We start from the raw sequence: 21,066 nt of genomic DNA on the forward strand, positions 1-21,066 counted from the left end.
CCTGTTGCCTTACTCAGGGAAAAGGGACCTACTTAGCCTGGGGCTAATATTATCTGCCTTCTATTACTCTCCTATAGCCATCAGGTCCGACCCTGTCACAACTGCTACAGACTAGGGACCAAGTGGCTAGGCAGCAGTTCTGTCGAAAAAGACCTAGGGGTTACAGTTGACGAGAAGCTGGATATGAGTCAACAGTGTGCCCTTGTTGCCAAGAAGGCCAATGACATTTTGAGCTGTATAAGTAGGAGCATTGCCAGCAGATCATGGGACGTGATCATTCCCCTCTGTGCGGCATTGGTGAGAACTCATCTGGAGTACTGTGTCCAGTTTTGGGCCCCACACTACAAGAAGGATGTGGAAAAATTGGAAAGAGTCCAGCGGAGGGCAACAAAAATGATTAGGGGACTGGAACGCATGACTTATGAGGAGAGGCTGAGGGAACTGGGATTATTTAGTCTGCAGAAGAGAAGAATGAGGGGGGACTTGACAGTTGCTTTCAACTACCTGAAAGGGGGTTCCAAAGAGGATGGATCTCAACTGTTCTCAGTGGTACCAGATGATAGAACAAGGAGTAATGGTCTCAAGTTGCAGTGGGGAGGTTTAGGTTGGATATTAGGAAAATACTTTTTCACTAGGAGAGTGGTGAAGCACTGGAATGGGTTACCTAGGGAGGTGGTAGAATCTCCTTCCTTAGAGTTTTTTAAGATCAGGCTTGACAAAGCCCTGGCTGGGATGATTTAGTTGTGGATTAGGTCCTGCTCTGAGCAGGGGGTTGGACTAGATGACTTCCTGAGGTCCCTTCCAATGCTGATATTCTATGATTCTATCATAAGCTTCCCCTCTTTATTATCAAGCTTATGAGACTTATTCCTCTGCTCTTGATGTGGAGAGGCATGAAATTGAGGCTGAGGATAATAATTCCTCCTCTGACACTGGTAAGGAATCAATTAAGCTGAAAATACTATCTTTAATATCTAAACACTGGATCTGTACACAATCTCTTAGCATAGTAAAGAAACCCAGATACCCACCTGTAGCTTTCACATTTTTCATTTTTCTGTACACTTAACAGACTTTCCCCTTCAAAGGGAAGGTTTCAGTCTTCATCTTAGTGTTGAGAGACAGGCTTACTGACATAAGATATGCATGCCTTCTGAAAGAGATGGATGAAGCTATTGCCCTAACAGAAGCATCTGAACAGTGAAATGCTGCTCTGAATTGATGTTTAGTGACATTCTGTCCTCCTGTAAGTAGAGCAATTGCTGATCTCTGATCTTCCTCAGGTAAAACTTTGATAAAAGATAGCTTTTCCCCCCATAGCTGGTTCTGATAACCTGCTATGTCAGCTTCATAATTTGAAATTTGCATTGCTAAAATGGTAGAAGAAAGGGTGTCAAGGTTCCTCCCCCACTCTGAACTCTAGGGTACAGATGTGGGGACCTGCATGAAAAACCTCCTAAGCTTATCTTTACCAGCTTAGGTCAAAACTTCCCCAAGGTACAAAATATTCCACCCGTTGTCCTTGGACTGGCCGCTACCACCACCAAACTAATACTGGTTACTGGGGAAGAGCTGTTTGGACGCGTCCTTCCCCCCAAAATACTTCCCAAAACCTTGCACCCCACTTCCTGGACAAGGTTTGGTAAAAAGCCTCACCAATTTGCCTAGGTGACTACAGACCCAGACCCTTGGATCTTAAGAACAATGAACAATCCTCCCAACACTTGCACTCCCCCTTTCCTGGGAAATGTTGGCTAAAAAGCCTCACCAATTTGCATAGGTGACCACAGACCCAAACCCTTGGATCTGAGAACAATGAAAAAGCATTCAGTTTCTTACAAGAAGACTTTTAATAAAAATAGAAGTAAATAGAAATGAAGAAATCCCCCCTGTAAAATCAGGATGGTAGATATCTTACAGGGTAATTAGATTCAAAAACATAGAGAACCCCTCTAGGCAAAACCTTAAGTTACAAAAAAGATACACAGACAGAAATAGTTATTCTATTCAGCCATTTAAAGAAATCTTTAATCTAACACATACCTAGCTAGATTACTTACTAAAAGTTCTAAGACTCCATTCCTGGTCTATCCCCGGCAGAAACCAGCATATAGACCGACTATAGACAGACACACAGACCCTTTGTTTCTCTCCCTCCTCCCAGCTTTTGAAAGTATCTTGTCTCCTCATTGGTCATTTTGGTCAGGTGCCAGCGAGGTTACCTTTAGCTTCTTAACCCTTTACAGGTGAGAGGAGCTTTCCCCTAGCCAGGAGGAATTTCAAAGGGGTTTACCCTTCCCTTTATATTTATGACAAAGGGTCTTCCTACCAATGACATCTACACTTTTCCCTTCCTTATCAGAGGGAGCAGAGTGTGATTGAGCACCTCTTGACCTCTGAAAAGCCACCTTTGCAACCAATGGATTGGGATATAGGTGGGTGTGGAACGTCACCAAACTTTCTGAGGAAACTAGTACAGTTTTTCAGCCTTCTTCAATAAAAGTTGAGAAAATGAGGGATCCCATCTCCCAGTTCATTGGTTGTAAAGGGAGATTTACAGAGATCAAAAGGTGCACAATCCTTCCAATAAGGGAAGTGTAATTCTTTGTCTAGCAGCTGCTCCCAGTATATCAAATACAGGATGAGAAGATGCATCAGTTGAAACTAAGGAATATCCAATGTCTTTTCCATATGATCCACTAACTCATGGGATGCCACCACATCTTCTGAAGGTGACAAGACTGACTTGTCCCCTACATTCTCATCTGGGGATGTCATTTCTCCAGATTCTGGATCTGACTTCTGCACTTCCGTTGATTCCTCTTCTGATAAAAAATCTCTCCCTGTTGTAGGAGATTTAGCAGGGCTTATGTATTCTATCTGATCCATATCATTTAGATCTGGGACGTGCTCATTTCTAACTGCAGAAAACCTATTCCCATACATAGGGAATTCTTGGTAAATTACTGGAGAAGGCCATTGTGACATTCGGATCCAAGGTAGTAATTGCCAGTTAGGCCCGAAGCCCACATCTAGATCCAGCGAAATATATATATGCCCGGATGGATCTGAGATATATAGGTGTATGTGTCCATAATACTATCTCTCTTTCTCTCTTTCCCTCCCTCTATGGATCCAGTCCACGATTCATTTTCCTTCTCTGATGTGAGAATATTCTTGGTTCAGATGGAACCAGAGATAGCAATACCTTTGGCTGAACAAGAGAAATTGGGGCTGGGGGGATTTCTCTGGGAAACCAGAAGGTGGTTTAGGTGATCGAAGGAGAGAAGAAAATTTAAATTCCTCTACATGACCTCCCCTTCCTGTGGAAACACACGTTTGAGCCTTTTTCACCACATCCTTCTTTTCATTTGTATAACTGATACAATTTTTAGTGGAGTTGGGGATGGATCCTAACTATGCACCTGTGTCTCAACTACTGTCTGCTGCAGTACAACACCACTATCAGTCTCTAGCAACATAGTATTCCCTGGCTTTGCTGATTCCTTATTCCTCCTTTTTTGACCAACTCATCCATATCGGAGAGTATTGGATCTGAGCAGAAATGTCTCCTCACCTTCCCAGGAGGAAATACATCACTGCTCAACTCCTTAAACATATCTGATTCAGAAGAGTCTTTCCCCTGTGGATTGGCTTTTGTCAGAGAAGCCAATGCCACTTCAGGCTGAATCCTCATGCCTGCCTTGCCCTTCCAGTTGTTATTAACAGGATTGCCTCTAGTCCTAGAGACTGACACCTCAGACAAATTCTTTTTCTGATCTTGACCTCTGGATCCTTTAGTATTATGGGTTCAGAAAGATGGTTTACTTTTCCTCCCTGTAGATTCATCGGGAGTCACTGCTAGTCTGTGAGCTTTCCTGGAACCTTGTGCTGTCCCAGTTCCAGATGGTTTTGGAACATAAGTGCCTGAAGCCTATTCTGTCTTTCTTTCTTTGCTCTCTTGGTAAATGTAAAGCAAACTGAACACTTGGAGGGTGAGTGTCCTTCACCTAAACATGTATCTGATGCTGGGAACACCACTAAACAAGATACACACCTTTTGAAACTGGGTTTCTTCTTCATTTCCGTTCAAGTAACTATCTAATCTCCTATCACTAAATGTTAACTAATTCCTAAATATTTGATAACCTATGTTTTAACACTACCCACTAATCACGGATGCAAGCTCCACATAAAACTATTCATCTGGTCACAGTGAGAAGGAGCTCACTGCCCCTTTTGTACCCTGGCCTTGGAATGCTCCAAGTTTACGGAGGGGAGAGGTGAGGGAAGTGCATGAGCACTTCAGTGGTTATGATTGGCTAGAACTCAACTGTTCAGGGCTGCACTGGTCTGGAGTGTTCCCATGAGTGAGAGTATGCAGAGGACACTTGAAGGAGAAGAATCTCTCTGTGGATGGTCCAGTATCCATGGATAGAGCCTGCTTTGGCTTCAATTTTTAGGTTTTCAGACAGCACAATTTATCTCCTCTGTGAGCTGGGAAACCCATCCCCCTTGAGAGGACATTCCCCAGGAGAAGCTCATAGATTTCCCAGCAGATGTGCCAAAAATGGTAACAAACTGTAGCTTCCTGTGACAATCTAACACTCCCAACCCAGCACAAATAACAGCCACTCCCAACAATCCCCCGATGAATAATGATCAATGTAACCCAAGTACCAGCTGCAATAAACTTCTCAAATCTCCCTCCCGTTCAACACCGCTGCCCTTGGTTCCTTCAACAATAATATAGTTATATCTAGCCAATATCCTCTCTCCCCTCAAGAGTAGAAAGCTGCACAATATCCTCTCTCCTACTCAAGAGTAGAAAGCTGCACAACTCGGTGCTAACTTACCCCTTTGTCTCTGAAGCTCATCTGTAAAAGAATGACACACATTTGAGTAATTATAAAAAGAAAAGGAGTACTTGTGGCACCTTACAGACTAACAAATTTGTTAGTCTCTAAGGTGCCACAAGTACTCCTTTTATTTTTGCGGATACAGACTAACACGGCTGCTACTCTGAAACTTGAGTAAGTATGTGATTTTTGCCCTTTTCTTCAAGCATCTTTTAAATTGCTTTATTTACCCCCTCCTGATAATTAAGAATGAAGGAGGATTCATGGACAGAAGTACTGTACTGAATTTGACTATCAACCTCTAGGTCCTTCTGGAGAATTTACTGTTGCTGGACATTCAAATACATGCTGCTCCTAAAGATTCCTTCTCAAATCTGCGGGTGGATAGGAGGCTGTGGGCAATATTGCGCATATGACTAATGAAATAATTACACCACCACCACCCCCCGTGCGCTGTAAACATCTGAATACAAATGGAGAAAAAATAGGTTGGAGTTTTACAAAAATCCTAGGGGCTAATTTACCCAAGTGTAACTACATTGACATCACTGTAGTTTCAGATGGGATGAATTTAGCCATATCTATGCAGTGGAATGTTTTCAGAGAGAACCGATTTCTAAACAACAAATACACAGCATCCACAATTCCACCATATAGCCTCTCTTTTTTTTCTTTTGCTTGAGTAGAAGGCTATATAAATCAATTAAAACTTATTCATTTCTCTCTGTTGTTGGTCTGCAAAAGAATGACAACTATTTGAGTAAGAAAATAATTTCCCTCTTCTTCAAAAAAATTCTTTTATAGAGGTTGAGAGGGGGTAGATGTCTGTTAGGTGAGAGTTATAAAAAGACAGCAAATTTTTTTCTTTATTTTTTAGAAAGGCCTAATTCATGATTAGGGCTTAAATAGGGTTGCCAATTTTCTAATTGCACAAAACTGAACACCTGAGCCCCGCTCCTTCCCGAGGCCCTGTCCCCGCTCTCTACATTACCCCTCCCTGTGTGGCTCACTCTCCCCCACCCCCACTCACTTTCACTCTGCTGGGGAAGGGGGTTGGGGTGAGGGAGGGTGTGAGGTCTCTAACTGGTGGTGTGGGTTCTGGGGTGAAGCCAGAAATGAGGGGTTCAGGATGCGGGAGGGGGCTCTGGGCTGGGGCAGGGAGTTGGGGTGCAGGAGGGGGTGAGGGCTATGGCTGGGGATGTGGGTTCTGGAGTGGGGCTGGGGATGAGAAGTTTGGGGTACAGGAGGGGGCTCCAGGCTGGGGGGTGGGGCCAAGGGATTCAGAATGTGGGAGGGGGGTGCAGGTTGATGCAGGGGGTTGGGGTGTGGGAGGGGACTCCGGGTTTGGTGGGGGGCTCAGAGCTAGGGCAGAGGGTTGGGTCTCGGCATTGGGGCACAGGATTATCTCGTGTGGCTCCCAGTCAGCAGCACACCCGGTCTAAGGCAGGCTAGTCCCTATCTGTCCTGGTACCGCGATGTGCCCCGGAAGTTGCCAGCACGTTCGGGTGCTGGGGTGTGGGGGCAGAGGCTCCACGCATTGCTCTCGCCCACAGGCACCACCCTCCCTTCTCCCATTGGCTGCGGTTCCTGGCTAATGGGAGTGTGGAGCCAGTGCTCGGGGAGGGGGCAGCACATGAAGCCCTTTGGCCACCCCAGCCTAAAAGCCGGACTTCTGGGGTGCAGCGCAGTGCCAGGACAGATAGGGATTAGCCTGCCTTAGACTGCCTGGACTTTTAATGGCCCGGTCGGCGGTGCTGACCGGAGCCGCCAGAGTCCCTTTTCAAACAGGCGTTCCAGTCGAAAACCGGACACCTGGTCACCCTAGGCTTAAATTACTGTGAGACTGCACTAGAAGCTCTGCATTTTCAGCAGGGATACATCTGGCTACGGCTGTGCAGCAGACTGTTCTGTGAGGGAGGGGCACTCCAGTCAGCAAATATAAAGCAAATGTAAGTCCATCATGAGCTCCATCTCTACATCAATGGAAGGTGTAGTAGGAAGAGGGCCTGAAACATAAGCCCATGTATCAACCATAAGCCCAGGTATCAAAGGCCTGGTATGAGGCCTGAGCTAAAGTAGTTAAAATCTTGCTGCTATAAAGCAAAGTTAAGTTGTGAGCAAGAGGCAGGCCCTGCTCACAGAATTGATTGCAAAGGTATAGCTTGTGTTATAAAAGACTTGGTCCCTACTACATTGTAAACAAACTAATTTAATCTGTGTATTAAATTTGGGTTACTGAAAACAAGAAAAAATGTAAAACAAATAAACAATTTTATTATGTTAACTAACTTAAGCTGTTTAAGGTTGCATCCCACAGATAAAAGAAAACAGGTGATATCACACCCCGAACACACCAAACTTACCCATTTCCCCCCGTAGTTGGGCTGTAAAGGAATGACACACATTTGAGTAACAGCAGAGTTTTTGTTCTATCCTGTAAACAAATGTTTTCTACATAGTATGGCTTGGCAAAGGTGGCTGTTAGGTGGGAGCTATAAAAAGGTGCAGGAAAAGCGTAATGGTTCAGGATGCTGATGGATAAGGAATTAGCTCCCCCTGCATCCTCTACTCATACCAGTCGCCCATGAATATTACTGGGACAGATATGGCAAATTCCTAAAATATCTTTGGGATATCTTACTGCAGTGTTTTCTCTGTAATGCTTTCACTTTCCAAAGAAATGTGTTTACAAATAAAAAGCTATGCAGTAACCGGTGCCTGCTGGCAATTCCAGCTGCACATAGCCTTTGAAGAGAAAGTAAAGTACAGATGCAGGCCAGTTTAAGCAGTCTGACTTGCTGGGGATATCACATTGTAGGCAGGGAACTGTGCAGCCTGGACAAACCCCAGACAGGAGGGAGAGAGACAGAGATCTCTGCCCTAGAGAGGTGATGGCTGATGAGCCCTCAAGAGACCACAGAGGGGTAACACAGGGAGAGTTGCCCTGAACTGTGATAATCATGTCACAGTTTTCAAAATGCAGAGCAAGTGGACAACCCATTCATTTAGCCTGGCTTTCCCATAGCTGCAAAAAGGAAAACAAAGAGAGAAGTAGGAAATTTGCAAAAAAATGTTTAATAATTATTGCTTGCTAGCTTCTGGGAGGCATATAGACAATATGAGACACTTTATCAGAGTGACAGGTTTCAGAGTAACAGCCGTGTTAGTCTGTATTCGCAAAAAGAAAAGGAGTACTTGTGGCACCTTAGAGACTAACCAATTTATTAGAGCATAAGCTTTCGTGAGCTACAGCTATACCCACCTGCAGAAGTAAAGAAACAGATTGATAGAGCCAGAAGAGTTCCCAGAAGTTACCTACTACAGGACAGACCTAACAAAGAAAATAACAGAACGCCGCTAGCCGTCACCTTCAGCCCCCAACTAAAACCCCTCCAACGCATTATTAAGGATCTACAACCTATCCTAAAGGATGACCCAACACTCTCACAAATCTTGGGAGACAGGCCAGTCCTTGCCTACAGACAGCCCCGCAACCTGAAGCAAATACTCACCAACAACCACATACCACACAACAGAACCACTAACCCACGAACTTATCCTTGCAACAAACCCCGTTGCCAATTGTGCCCACATATCTATTCAGGGGACACCATCACAGGGCCTAATAACATCAGCCACACTATCAGAGGCTCGTTCACCTGCACATCCACCAATGTGATATATGCCATCATGTGCCAGCAATGCCCCTCTGCCATTTACATTGGTCAAACTGGACAGTCTCTACGTAAAAGAATAAATGGACACAAATCAGATGTCAAGAATTATAACATTCATAAACCAGTCGGAGAACACTTCAATCTCTCTGGTCACGCAATCACAGACATGAAGGTCGCTATCTTAAAACAAAAAAACTTCAAATCCAGACTCCAGCGAGAAACTGCTGAATTCATTTGCAAATTGGATACTATTAATTTAGGCTTAAATAGAGACTAGGAGTGGCTAAGTCATTATGCAAGGTAGCCTGTTTCCTCTTGTTTTTTCCTACCCCCCCCCCCCCGATGTTCTGGTTTAACTTGGATTTAAACTTGAAGAGTGGTCAGTTTGGATGAGCTATTACCAGCAGGAGAGTGAGTTTGTGTGTGTATGGGGGTGGGGGGGATGTGAGAAAACCTGGATTTGTGCAGGAAATAGCCCAACTTGATTGTCATGCACATTGTGTAAAGAGTTGTCACTTTGGATGGGCTATCACCAGCAGGAGAGTGAATTTGTGTGGGGGGGTGGAGGGTGAGAAAACCTGGATTTGTGCTGGAAATGGCCCACCTGATGATCACTTTAGATAAGCTATTACCAGCAGGACAGTGGGGTGGGAGTAGGTATTGTTTCATATTCTCTGTGTATATATAAAGCCTGCTGCAGTTTCCACGATATGCATCTGAGGAAGTGAGCTGTAGCTCACGAAAGCTTATGCTCTAATAAATTGGTTAGTCTCTAAGGTGCCACAAGTACTCCTTTTCTTTTATCAGAGTGGTGATTTGTAAGGTGATCAGACACTCTAGAAATGAAACTGCTGGACATTTTGAGGTAAATGAGACAGAATAAGTAAGTCAATAAGTAGAAAGTTTAGAAATATAGGATACACATTGCAAAGCAGAAAAAAATCTGAATATCGCTACTTACAAATCAATGCAAACTTATCACAATCATTACGGAATTGGACTGCAACAGATTAAATTAGATTATTTTTTTTTTTATTCTTGAACGTTTGGTTAACAATACATTTAGCTGACTGAATTTTTAACTTTGTGAATAGCACCAATCAACCTTATTGAATGACCCACATAGGGACAAATATCTTGTACTATGTATATATTTTACCACCATCCTGCTGTTCCCATCACTGGTTCTTTCTCATGTCCTCCAAGAAAATGTAATTTTTTTTTTCACAATATACCATGGTCACTGCATTAATTACCTCTCCCACCTGTATTTAATATTTGCTTCTCATACGATCAAAGTTTAGCACATTATGCAAAGATTAGCAGAAATCCACTCTATGGATTAGCCCTCTTGCAAAAACTGTCATCTAATTCATCCTTGCTATAATCGCACTGACTTCACAACAGGGATGAATTTGGCAACTGCTGTGTAGTAGACTCCACTGATATGGAGCAACACTCTAGATAATAAATATATATCACATACAGTTCCTTCATGTCATGCCACAGCTGCAATCAGCAAAGAAGCTGAGGCTAGATCTCCTTAATATAAAGTTCCTGGGGCTTTGGAATACCCTCCTGACCTAGGTCTGAAATAGCATGGATTGCCAAACTTTCAGAGCATGCTTCAGAACTCACCAATATGTTGAGATGTTATCAGACAGAAGGAGTGAAATTTTTATCTGATTTTGTATTTTGAAATAATTTGCAAGGTGCTCACAGCTTGCACATGGGCACATTGTTTAGCTGAGATAAAATAAACACATTTTTACAAATATATTCTTGCTTTTTTGAGAGAAAAGGTGGGTGAGGTAATATCTTTTATTGGACCAAATTCTGTTGTTGAAAGACAAACTTTCAAGCTCACACAGAGGGGTTCTGCAGAGCTGTTCCCAGATCTGAAAAAAAAGAGCTCTCTGTAAGCTTGAAAGCTTGTCTCTTTCACCAACAGAAGTTGGTGCAATGAGAGACTTTACTTTACCCACCTTGTTGCTCTAATGTTCTGGGACCAATACAGCTTCAATAACTTTTCCTTGTCTTGGTAGCTTGAGTAGAAGCTTACAGAAATCAATGTAAACTTACCCCATTCCCTCTGCAGTTGATCTAAAAAGAAAGTACACAATTTTCTTTAGTAAAAAAATGATTTAAATGGGAGGAGGGAGTGAGTTGGGATAGGGGTTTGTTAGCTGCGATTATAATAAGATTGCAGAAAAAACCTTGGGGCTTATTTTTCCCTGGTGTAACTACACTGACATTACTGAAGTTACAGCAGAGATGGACTTGGCCACCGCTGTGCAGTGGATTGCTCTGAAAGGGAGCACTGCTTTGATCAGCAAATATGAAGCACCTGTAATTCCATTATATGCTCCATCCCTTTCTACTTGAGTGGAAACCTACATAAATCAAGTCAAACTTACCCATTTCCATCCGTAGTCGGTCTGAAAAGGAATGACACAGATGTGAATAATGGAAGAGTTTTTCTCCTGTTCTATAGGCACTGACTTTTTTTTTTTTGGCCGGTGGGTGCTATCGAAGTGGTGTGTGTGCTGAGCAGGGTGGTGGTATACTCTGCCAGTTTTGGGGGGAGGCTATTTTCAGCATATTTATATACTTCTTACCTGTTCTAATTATTGAATGTGTCTATCATTGCTATCTTTACTATTTTAATAATGATTAAATTGTTATGAACTACATAATTACATTATCATGAATTACATTATATTAAAACCATTGCAATCACCTACAAGCTGTCTTAACTAATGTCCCAATTTAAAGACATTATGTCTCACTGTAGCTTTCTGGATGAAACTGTCAATCTTATTTACATCTAGTTCCCTGGTATTGTCTTGATGAACATTAGGACAGTTACATTATTCAGTTGTGTCTGTCCCACTGATGACTGGAGATAATTTTTAAGTCTTCTGAAGCTGGAGTATGAGTTCAGGATGATACAGGCACAATGAGAAGGATTCTTATACATTTGCATTACTCTGGAAGCATAGTTATACTCCATATTCTTTATGAAAATATGCTTGTGGTAGGAATATGACATAATTAAGATATGCTTTATGCAAGATAACTCTTGTAAGGTATCATTGGAAAAGTTATAATGTACTGAATATGATTATCCTATTTGTATGCCTGTATCATTTCTGTATCTGAAATTAGGAATACTGACTCTGTGTCTATATTTCAACTATGCTACTTTGGATGACACCCCCTGCTAATACTTCAGGTACAATGATGAAAAAGCTGGACAGTGCTGATGGCCAACCAGCAAGAGACAATGGACTGTAAAAGAGCTTAGTCTTCCTGTGAACTTGTGGGTCAGCCTGTGAAGAATAGCCACAGGGGCCCAACAGAGGCATGTGACCATGTCACCTGGTGCTGGAACCCATCTTGAATTCTGTACTTTTCCAGGAGAAGCTGGTGTGTGTGTGTCAAACTAGGAAACAAAGGACTCCCACCTTATGCAAATACTATTTAAGGGTGGGAAGTGAGGTAATCCAGGTCATCAGTTCTCCCCTCCTACCCCATCCAAGATGACTGCTGGAAACAACTAATGTTGGGGGGAGGGATAGCTCAGTGGTTTGAGCATTGGCCTGCTAAACCCAGGCTTGTGAGTTCAATCCTTGAGGGGGCCATTTAGGGATCTGGGGCAAAAATTGGGGATTGGTCCTGCTTTGAGCAGGGGTTTGGACTAGATGACCTCCTGAGGTCCCTTCCAACCCTGATATTCTATGATTCTATGAACTGGGGGAAATAACTGGCCCCAGGCTAGAAGGGCATCTGGCCTGTGAATAAGATTATTAGAATCACATTTAGGGTGAGAGCTTACATACAACCAGTTTCTTTAGTGTATTAAGCTTAGTTTGCATGCTGTTTTATTTTCTTAGTAATCTGCCTTGTTCTGTCTGCTACCTCCTTAACGACTTAAAATACACCTGTTATAGTTAACAAATTTATTTCTGGTTTACAATATAACCCAGTTTGTGTGATTTTTAACTGGGGGGGGGGCAAGAAGTTGTGAATACCCTCCTCCACATTGAGGGAGGAGGCGAATTTTGTATAATTTTGGGTTTGTACTCCAAAGGGGGTGGACATCTGGCTGTGGCAAGCCCCTTAAACTGAGCCTTCCCAGCGTGGATCTCTGTCCCTCTGTGCAGCTGTGTGTGGCCCTGCCTGTGTGCTTCGCTGGAAAAGCTAGCCCAGCAAGACCAGGTAAAAGGGGGCCGAGGCTGGCAGAATAGTCTGACTCAGTGGCATCCCTGTACACCAGGTGACATCCCAGGGGGTCTAGGCAGCTAGATCAATTAGACAGCTCAGTAAAATAGGATATACATTTCTGAGAGAGAAAAATATCTGAGATCAACTGCTTAGAATCATTGCAAACTTACCATAGTCATTGCGGGATTGCTCTGCAACAGATTAAATCAGTTCAAAATGTGCGTTTTGTCATTGGAAATTTGGTTTAACATTACAATTGGCTGATTGAATTCTTAACTTAATGAATGACATGAATCAGCCTTATTTAATGAGCCACATATGACGGAGTATTTAATCTTTAATACTTGTTTTATGTTATACATATATAGCCACTATTTCACTCTCTCACTATCTCTTGTACCATCAAGCAAAATTATCTATTCTTCACAGTGTAGGATCACTGTTTTCATAATATCTTCATCCAAATTCATGCTGTATTTGAAATCTGGCTCCTATCATATCATAGAATCATAGAATATCAGGGTTGGAAGGGACCTCAGGAGGTCATCTAGTCCAACCCCCTGCTCAAAGCAGGACCAATCCCCAACTAAATCATCCCAGACAGGGCTTTGTCAAGCCTGACCTTAAAAACTTCTAAGGAAGGAGATTCCACCACCTCCCTAGGTAACGCATTCCAGTGTTTCACCACCCTCCTAGTGAAAAAGTTTTTCCTAATATCCAACCTAAACTTCCCCCATTGCAACTTGAGACCATTACTCCTTGTTCTGTCATCTGGTACCACTGAGAACAGTCTAGATCCATCCTCTTTGGAACCCCCTTTCAGGTAGTTGAAAGCAGTTATCAAATTCCCCCTCATTCTTCTCTTCCGCAGACTAAACAATCCCAGTTCCCTCAGCTTCTCCTCATAAGTCAAGTGTTCCAACCTCCTAATCATTTTTGTTGCCCTCCGCTGGACGTTTTCCAATTTTTCCACATCCTTCTTGTAGTGTGGGGCCCAAAACTGGACACAGTACTCCAGATGAGGCCTCACCAATGTCAAATAGAGGGGAATAATCACATCCCTCGATCTGCTGGCATATCTAGCACTATGCAAAGGTTAGGTGAAATCCAACCTTCATAGTTATCCTCTTTCTGGGAATTAATGACATTACATTTGTTCCAATAGGAATATCCCAAATACTTTGAAAAAATGCTGCAACCTAGTCCTTCCTTTTTCTAACTGTACTGACTTCACTGGAATTACAGTAGGGATGAATTTCACCAGTGAAGTACAGTGGACTACACTGAGAGAGAGTTGCGCTCTTGTCAATAAATGTAAAGTACACACAGTTCCATCAGATGTACCATTTAACATTGGCCTGCTTAGAAGGCTACATAAATCAATACTAACGTACCTCTTTCCCTTTGCACTTGGTCTGCAATGGAAAGACAGAGTTGAATAAATACATATTTTTGCCTTCTTCTGTACACAAGTGTTCTGTAGGTGTGATCCTGAAACAAAGCTGGTCACTGAGAGCTCATGACCCTGGTACTTCACATTGGCACCCCATAAAATCCTGTCAAATTCCAGATCAAGACTCATCTTTGAGGAAGTTTTTGATATGTGCACAAGATGAGACAGAATACACTTGTCAACCTTACAGCAAGATCTCTCTTGAGGACTCCCACATGAACAATGAAATGGTCAACCACACATGTTGAACTTGTGAGAGCAGCAGCTGTAAAAAGACCAAGTAGCTGCCTCTAAAGCAGGCGAGAAGGCCTCAGATCTTACTGGTTCCAGAGCAAATGTAGTTTTCCCAGCCACAACACAGAGAAAGAAGGGAGGAGGAGAAAAAGATGTGAAAAAAATATTTTTGCAAAAAAGAGAGTTAGATTAGGTAGGCAGCTTATGTCGATAGCTCTGTGTGTCACCGCCTGCTTCTGTGAGGTACTGAGCACCCTCAATTCACATTTGGCCAAACCCATAAGTCTTATTCAGATGTAACTCAGATAAAATTCTCAAAAGCATAGATAGTTCTCGGAAAACATCTGCTCAATGTGCATCAGCAGTCAAAAAAGCTAACAGAATGTTAGGAACTGTTAAGAAAGAGATAGATAATAAGACTGAAAATAACATAATGACACTATATAGATCCATGGTATGCCCACACCTTGAATACTGTGTGCAGTTCTGGTCACCCCATCTAAAAAATATATATATGTTAACATTGGTAAAAGTACAGAGAAGGACAACAAAAATGATTAAGGGTATGAAACAGCTCCCATACAAGAAGAGAGTTAGAAGACTAGGACTGTTCAGCTTGGAAAAGAGATGACAAAGGGGGAATATGACAGAGATCTAAGAAATCATGAATGGTGTGGAGAAAGAGAAAAGGCAAATATTATTTACCCCTTTGCATAGCACAAGAACTAGGGATTACCTGATAAAATTAATAGGCAGCAGGTGGTTTAAAACAAACAAAAGGAAGTACTTTTCACACAACACACAGTCAACCCATGGAACTCATTGCTAGGGGATGTTGTGATGACCAAAAGTATAAATAAGTTTTAAAAAAATTAGATACGTTCATGGAGGATAGGTCCATCAATGGCTATTGGCCAACATGGTCAGGGACACAAGCCTGTGCTCTGGGTGTCCCTAAGCCTCTGACTACCAGAAGCTGGGACTGGACAACAGGTAATGCTGATAAATTGCCCTGTTCTGTTCATTCTCTTTGGCACCAGCCACTATCAGAAGACAGGATAGTGGGTTAGATGGATCATTGGTCTGAGGCAGTGTGGCCATTCTTATGTTCTTCATGTTTAAGAAAAAGAATATTGTGCCAATAAAGACTAAATAAAACCAGCATTTGGTAAACTTAATCCAATGGACTATTCAGGTGGGTAAAATGAGCTTTCACCCAATTGAGCATTTGCAAAATCTGAGCCCTACAGTGAAAGGTTTTGGGGGTTTGATTGTTTGTTTGTTTTTGAGTTCCTCCTGCAAAGTGGATTATTGAGCGACTAGTGTGGAGAATTTAAATGATAGTAAATACATTTTTTCAATGAACCAAATAGAAAATTCAAACAAAATCTGAGTGAAACTCCTTAGAAATGAGGCCAGACTCACCAATCACATTCTGGAACTGGCCTGTAAAAGATTAAAATTGATCAATGTACTTTGTTCGTGTTAAAATTCACTAATTGTATTTTAAACATCATGAACATCATAAATTAGTCACCTTCAGTGAGGTTCATGTGGACAAATATTTGGATCCAGTAGTTTTGCTATCAGTAAATTTGACCAGCATTGTGTTCTCTCTGCTGCTTTCAGTCAGCTTCTCCTTGTTTCTTTCAAGGAAAATTAACCTCATTCACTTGCAATATGACAGTTTTTCCATTGATCCCAATGCCAAAAGAGACCATTCTAATAATGTAGTCTGATCACCTGTAGAACGCAAGCCAGAGAACTGCCCCAAAATAATTCCTAGAGCAGAGTTTTTAGAAAGGCATCCAATCTTGATTTAGAAATTGTCAGGGATGGAGACTCCACCGCAACCCTTGCTAAATTGTTCCAATGGTTAATCACCGTCACTGTTAAAAATGTACACTTCATGCAAATTAAACAAAAAAAAAAGTAAGTTAACTTACTTTTGCATTTTCCAAAAAAATGTTCGACAGTCACAGCAAGAAACAGCAAGAAACAGATTAAGAAACCTACTGAAAGATAGAACATGTTACTATCACCACAATGTAGCCTCAAACATGGGAGGTATTTCTAGGTGTTACAGTTTTGGACCTAAACAATGATGGACTTTTTTCTCATTCTCTAAAGTATGGTTGTCTTTATACCTTGATAGAGAATGAGAGAGACTATATTTCATATGGAATAATAGAGGCCTGCCTTCAGTGTCCCAGGGAATTATAACAAAATCCAAAATACATGTACTTACTTTTGTGTTGCTAATTGCTCTATCAGACTACGCTGTGAACATTTACATTAAGCTTATAAATGAGCTAAACAGCCAGTCCCAGAATGTTTTTTTTTCCTTCACACAGAACTGCATTCCCAATCTTATGTATTCTAATAACCTCCAATTCACTTCATAGTGAACTGGCCCTCATCTAGAATATTTATCATTCTTCTGGTTCTGTGTGAGACCTGACTCTCATGATGGAGAGTGTCTCTTCCAAATGTCTGTAGCCATGTAGCTAGTCTTTAGGTTTGGAAGGATTCAATTTTTACTGACAAATGTCAATAAACTTCGGTTTCATCGTCCACAAACAAACTGAGGGAAAACATTTCTACCAATAATAATAAAAATGTGTAAATAGACAAAGTAAGAAAAATGTTGCTTGAGAATTTATTAGAGTCTGAATAAGGATATTTTACTTGGTATATTTTGACATACAATGTTCACAATTTGTATTTTAATGGTTATAAAGCTCTATCTTTTTTGAATTTCAACATCTACTGTCATTAAATAATTATTGTCTGACACCCCCTCTCTGAACCCACCATAATTTTCCCTAAATGTGAAAATTTAAGTAGGTAAACATCTAAAAACCCCTTAAAATCCATAATTTTGCATAACTATGAAAATTTAAATGATAAAAATAAAAATTGCTTAAAAATAAACATTGATATTATACATCAAAATTGTAAAACAATAAAAAATCTAATTCTACCAAGCCTATTTATCTTTGGTATTACGATGGGCTATCACTAAAGATGAGTGAATTGTGAAGAATATTTCACATGTATTTGTTCAAATTTAAAGACTAATTTGGATTTGGCCATGGTCTCAACTCTCTCATGTTTCCTTTCTGAGAACTTTCAAGTTAGTATGAATACTCAGGAAAAACAAATTTTAAAGCTGAATGCTCTTATATTTATTATAAAGTGTGTTTCGAATTACAGAACCACTTATATTGAAAATATGCCCTGTGCTGATCACTTTACAAAAATCATCTATGCAGTGTTGTAGCTGTGTCGGTCCCAGGATATTAGAGAGACAAGGTGGGTGAGTAATATCTTTTACTGGAATGACTTCTTGGTGAGAAGAAAAGGAGTACTTGTGGCACCTTAGAGACTAACCAATTTATTTGAGCATGAGCTTTCGTGAGCTACAGCTCACTTCATCGGATGCATGCCGTGGAAACTGCAGCAGACTTTATTTATACACAGAGAATATGAAAAAATACCTCCTCCCACCCCACTGTCCTGCTGGTGATAGCTTATCTAAAGTGATCATCAGGTGGGCCATTTCCAGCACAAATCCAGGTTTTCTCACCCTCTACCCCCCCCCACACAAATTCACTCTCCTGCTGGTGATAGCCCATCCAAAGTGACAACTATAAGCTATTACCAGCAGGACAGTGGGGTGGGAATAGGTATTGTTTCATATTCTCTGTGTATATATAAAGCCTGCTGCAGTTTCCACGATATGCATCTGAAGAAGTGAGCTGTAGCTCACGAAAGCTTATGCTCTAATAAATTGGTTAGTCTCTAAGGTGCCACAAGTCCTCCTTTTCTCTTTACACAATGTGCATGATAATAAAGTTGGGCCATTTTCTGCACAAATCCAGGTTCTCTCACCCCCCTCCCAAAAACCACACACACAAACTCAATATCCTGCTGGTAATAGCTCATCCAAAGTGACCATTCTCCCTACAATGTGCATAATTAAGGTGGGCCATTTCCAGCACAAATCCAGGTTTTCTCACATCCCCCCCACCCCCATACACACACAAACTCACTCTCCTGCTGGTAATAGCTCATCCAAACTGACCACTCTCCAAGTTTAAATCCAAGTTAAACCAGAACATCTGGGGGCGGGGTAGGAAAAAACAAGAGGCTACCTTGCATAATGACTTAGCCACTCCCAGTCTCTATTTAAGCCTAAATTAATAGTATCCAATTTGCAAATGAATTCCAATTCAGCAGTTTCTCGCTGGAGTCTGGATTTGAAGTTTTTTTGTTTTAAGATAGCGACCTTCATGTCTGTGATTGCGTGACCAGAGAGATTGAAGTGTTCTCCGACTGGTTTATGAATGTTATAATTCTTGACATCTGATTTGTGTCCATTTATTCTTTTACGTAGAGACTGTCCAGTTTGACCAATGTACATGGCAGAGGGGCATTGCTGGCACATGATGGCATATATCACATTGGTGGATGTGCAGGTATACGAGCCTCTGATAGTGTGGCTGATGTTATTAGGCCCTGTGATGGTGTCCCCTGAATAGATATGTGGGCACAATTGGCAACGGGGTTTGTTGCAAGGATAAGTTCGTGGGTTAGTGGTTCTGTTGTGTGGTATGTGGTTGTTGGTGAGTATTTGCTTCAGGTTGCGGGGCTGTCTGTAGGCAAGGACTGGCCTGTCTCCTTGGTGAGAGAGACAGGTCTGAGGAAGAGCTCTATGGAGCTCGAAAACTCTCACCAAGAGAAGATGGTACAATAAAAGTGTAACCGCCAAGGCGCTTACCTAGGTTCCTGGGGCTCTGTGTGCTAGTAATTCAGGGAGAGGCACTGTCCCTGAGAGGAAGGGGGGCCAAGGGCAGATTCAGAGCCTGTTGGCAGATAAGAGAGAGACACTATTTAGAGCATCAGGAGCCTAGTCAGTGTGGGGAGAGTAGCAGCTCTGCCTGCTCAGAAGAGTGGCAGTGTCTGAGAGAAAGGAGGGGGAAGAGTCAAATGACTGACAAGTGAAAGCCCAGGAAAAAAAACTAACCTTACACATAGGAAGTGAGATGCCCTCCCCTGGGAGCCCTGGAGAGGGGAGGAGCCATTTTTGAGGAGTCTGGGGTCAGCCACAGAAAGGGTGGGACTGGCTGTGGGGGCTGGTGAGTCCCAGGCCTGCATGCAGAGCCCCCTGAGAACTGGCATCTGGGCACCTGGCAGCAAAATCCCACAGCTTGGTCCTTTCCCTCTTCAAGGTGACTCCCGGTCTGTAGCGTTCTGTTGGGAAAATTTACCACCCAGCCAGGCTGAGTTAGCCTTTCAGCTAACTCAGCCTGGGAAAAGCAGTCACCACATGGTATCTCTGCTCTGGCTGTTGGTTCAGGGCTGCCTCCTGCTGTGAGTGTGTCTGAGCACTAGGGTGGGAGACTTAAGTGAGGATTTTAGTAGAGCTGATGTAATCTGCACCTTGAGCCTTGCACCCCTTTGTGGTGAGGGGAAATCCTGGGACCAGAAGTAGCCCAACTCCTGCCAGCAGCGATCATCAGCCCCTCTGCTGTGACTGAGGAGGCCAGATCCATCTCTGAACCTGAGGATCATTCATGGAGTTGTGAGTGCGCCATCCTTTAGTTAGATAGTCAGGGAGATTGTTTGAGAGACCCCCTAGTCCCTGAACTGTGTCCTCAAGCCAGGGGGTAAGGGTTTGGAGATTTCACTACCTGCTGCCTATTAAACATGTGGAGGAACTTACCGCCTTATCCCACATGTGAGTCATTTGGGCTGCACTGAGCCCATTTAGCCAAATTGCTAACTGCTGCTGCACAGAAGATATCGTTGTCACAGGTCATCAAATGTCCCTACAAAGTACACATACTAACAGGACTCTAATTTTTATGGGTATTATCAGTATGGGGATAAAAAAATGAGGTCTGTTTGGGGAAATTCATGGATATTATCAGTATGGGCACCGGTGACTTGGAGAGTAGGGTTTTACCCAGTTATGTTATATTTACTTCCTGTTTAATATAATTACTTTGTTGAATATGTTGTGTGCGTTTGTGTTATTTCTTGGGAGACTCCAACTATCTGGCATGTAAGTGGGAGTTACTCTGTGGTTAGAATGTTCTTTCTAAGCTGCCCTGGTGACCTTGCCAGGAATGCAGGAATGTGTGAGGGGGACCAAATAAATTCATACAGGAAGAAAACAAAGAAGTTACACACTGCTGAGCTGGAGGTGGGATCCAGATGAACCCAGGCATGTCCATCAAAACTTGTAAGGAGACTAGCACTAAAGGAGGTAATTGGGTAGATAGAGGATATTATAGAAGATATTACCTCACCCACCTTGTCTCGTGAATAATCTAGCCACATAACATAAACAATACCACCTGAGTTATTTAACCAATATACCGTGGAAGTTGAAGCTCAGATATAAAATATTCACAAATGCATTTGTGAACATTAGGAATTCCCAATTTTGTTAAAAAAATCAGCAGTTTTGCCTGAAAAAAATTAGGTTTGGGGTGTCTAATAAAACATCGAAAAAGATAGAGGGAAGCAGACACTTTCGACACAAAAATTAATTTGGTCAAAACCCCAATTTTCTACCAAAAATAGTTTTGATGGAAAAAATTTTGAC

General features: G+C 42.1%; 1 protein-coding gene across 1 annotated transcript in view; it reads right to left on the bottom strand.

Moving 5' to 3' along the window:
* Positions 1-2,664: 2,664 nt before the first annotated feature.
* Positions 2,665-21,066, bottom strand: part of LOC140901851 (butyrophilin-like protein 2) — a 29,325-nt gene continuing 10,923 nt past the window's right edge. Inside the window, exons 6-11 of the mRNA XM_073321275.1 lie at positions 16,397-16,462; positions 15,876-15,896; positions 10,954-10,974; positions 10,619-10,639; positions 4,857-4,877; positions 2,665-2,843 (exon numbers count right to left, since the gene is read on the bottom strand). Of these exons, the coding sequence (XP_073177376.1) occupies positions 2,665-2,843; positions 4,857-4,877; positions 10,619-10,639; positions 10,954-10,974; positions 15,876-15,896; positions 16,397-16,462 (329 nt within the window). The remainder of the gene's footprint in view (positions 2,844-4,856; positions 4,878-10,618; positions 10,640-10,953; positions 10,975-15,875; positions 15,897-16,396; positions 16,463-21,066) is intronic.

Source organism: Lepidochelys kempii, chromosome 23 (genome assembly GCF_965140265.1).
Source record: "Lepidochelys kempii isolate rLepKem1 chromosome 23, rLepKem1.hap2, whole genome shotgun sequence".
Classification (NCBI taxonomy): Eukaryota; Metazoa; Chordata; order Testudines; family Cheloniidae; genus Lepidochelys; species Lepidochelys kempii.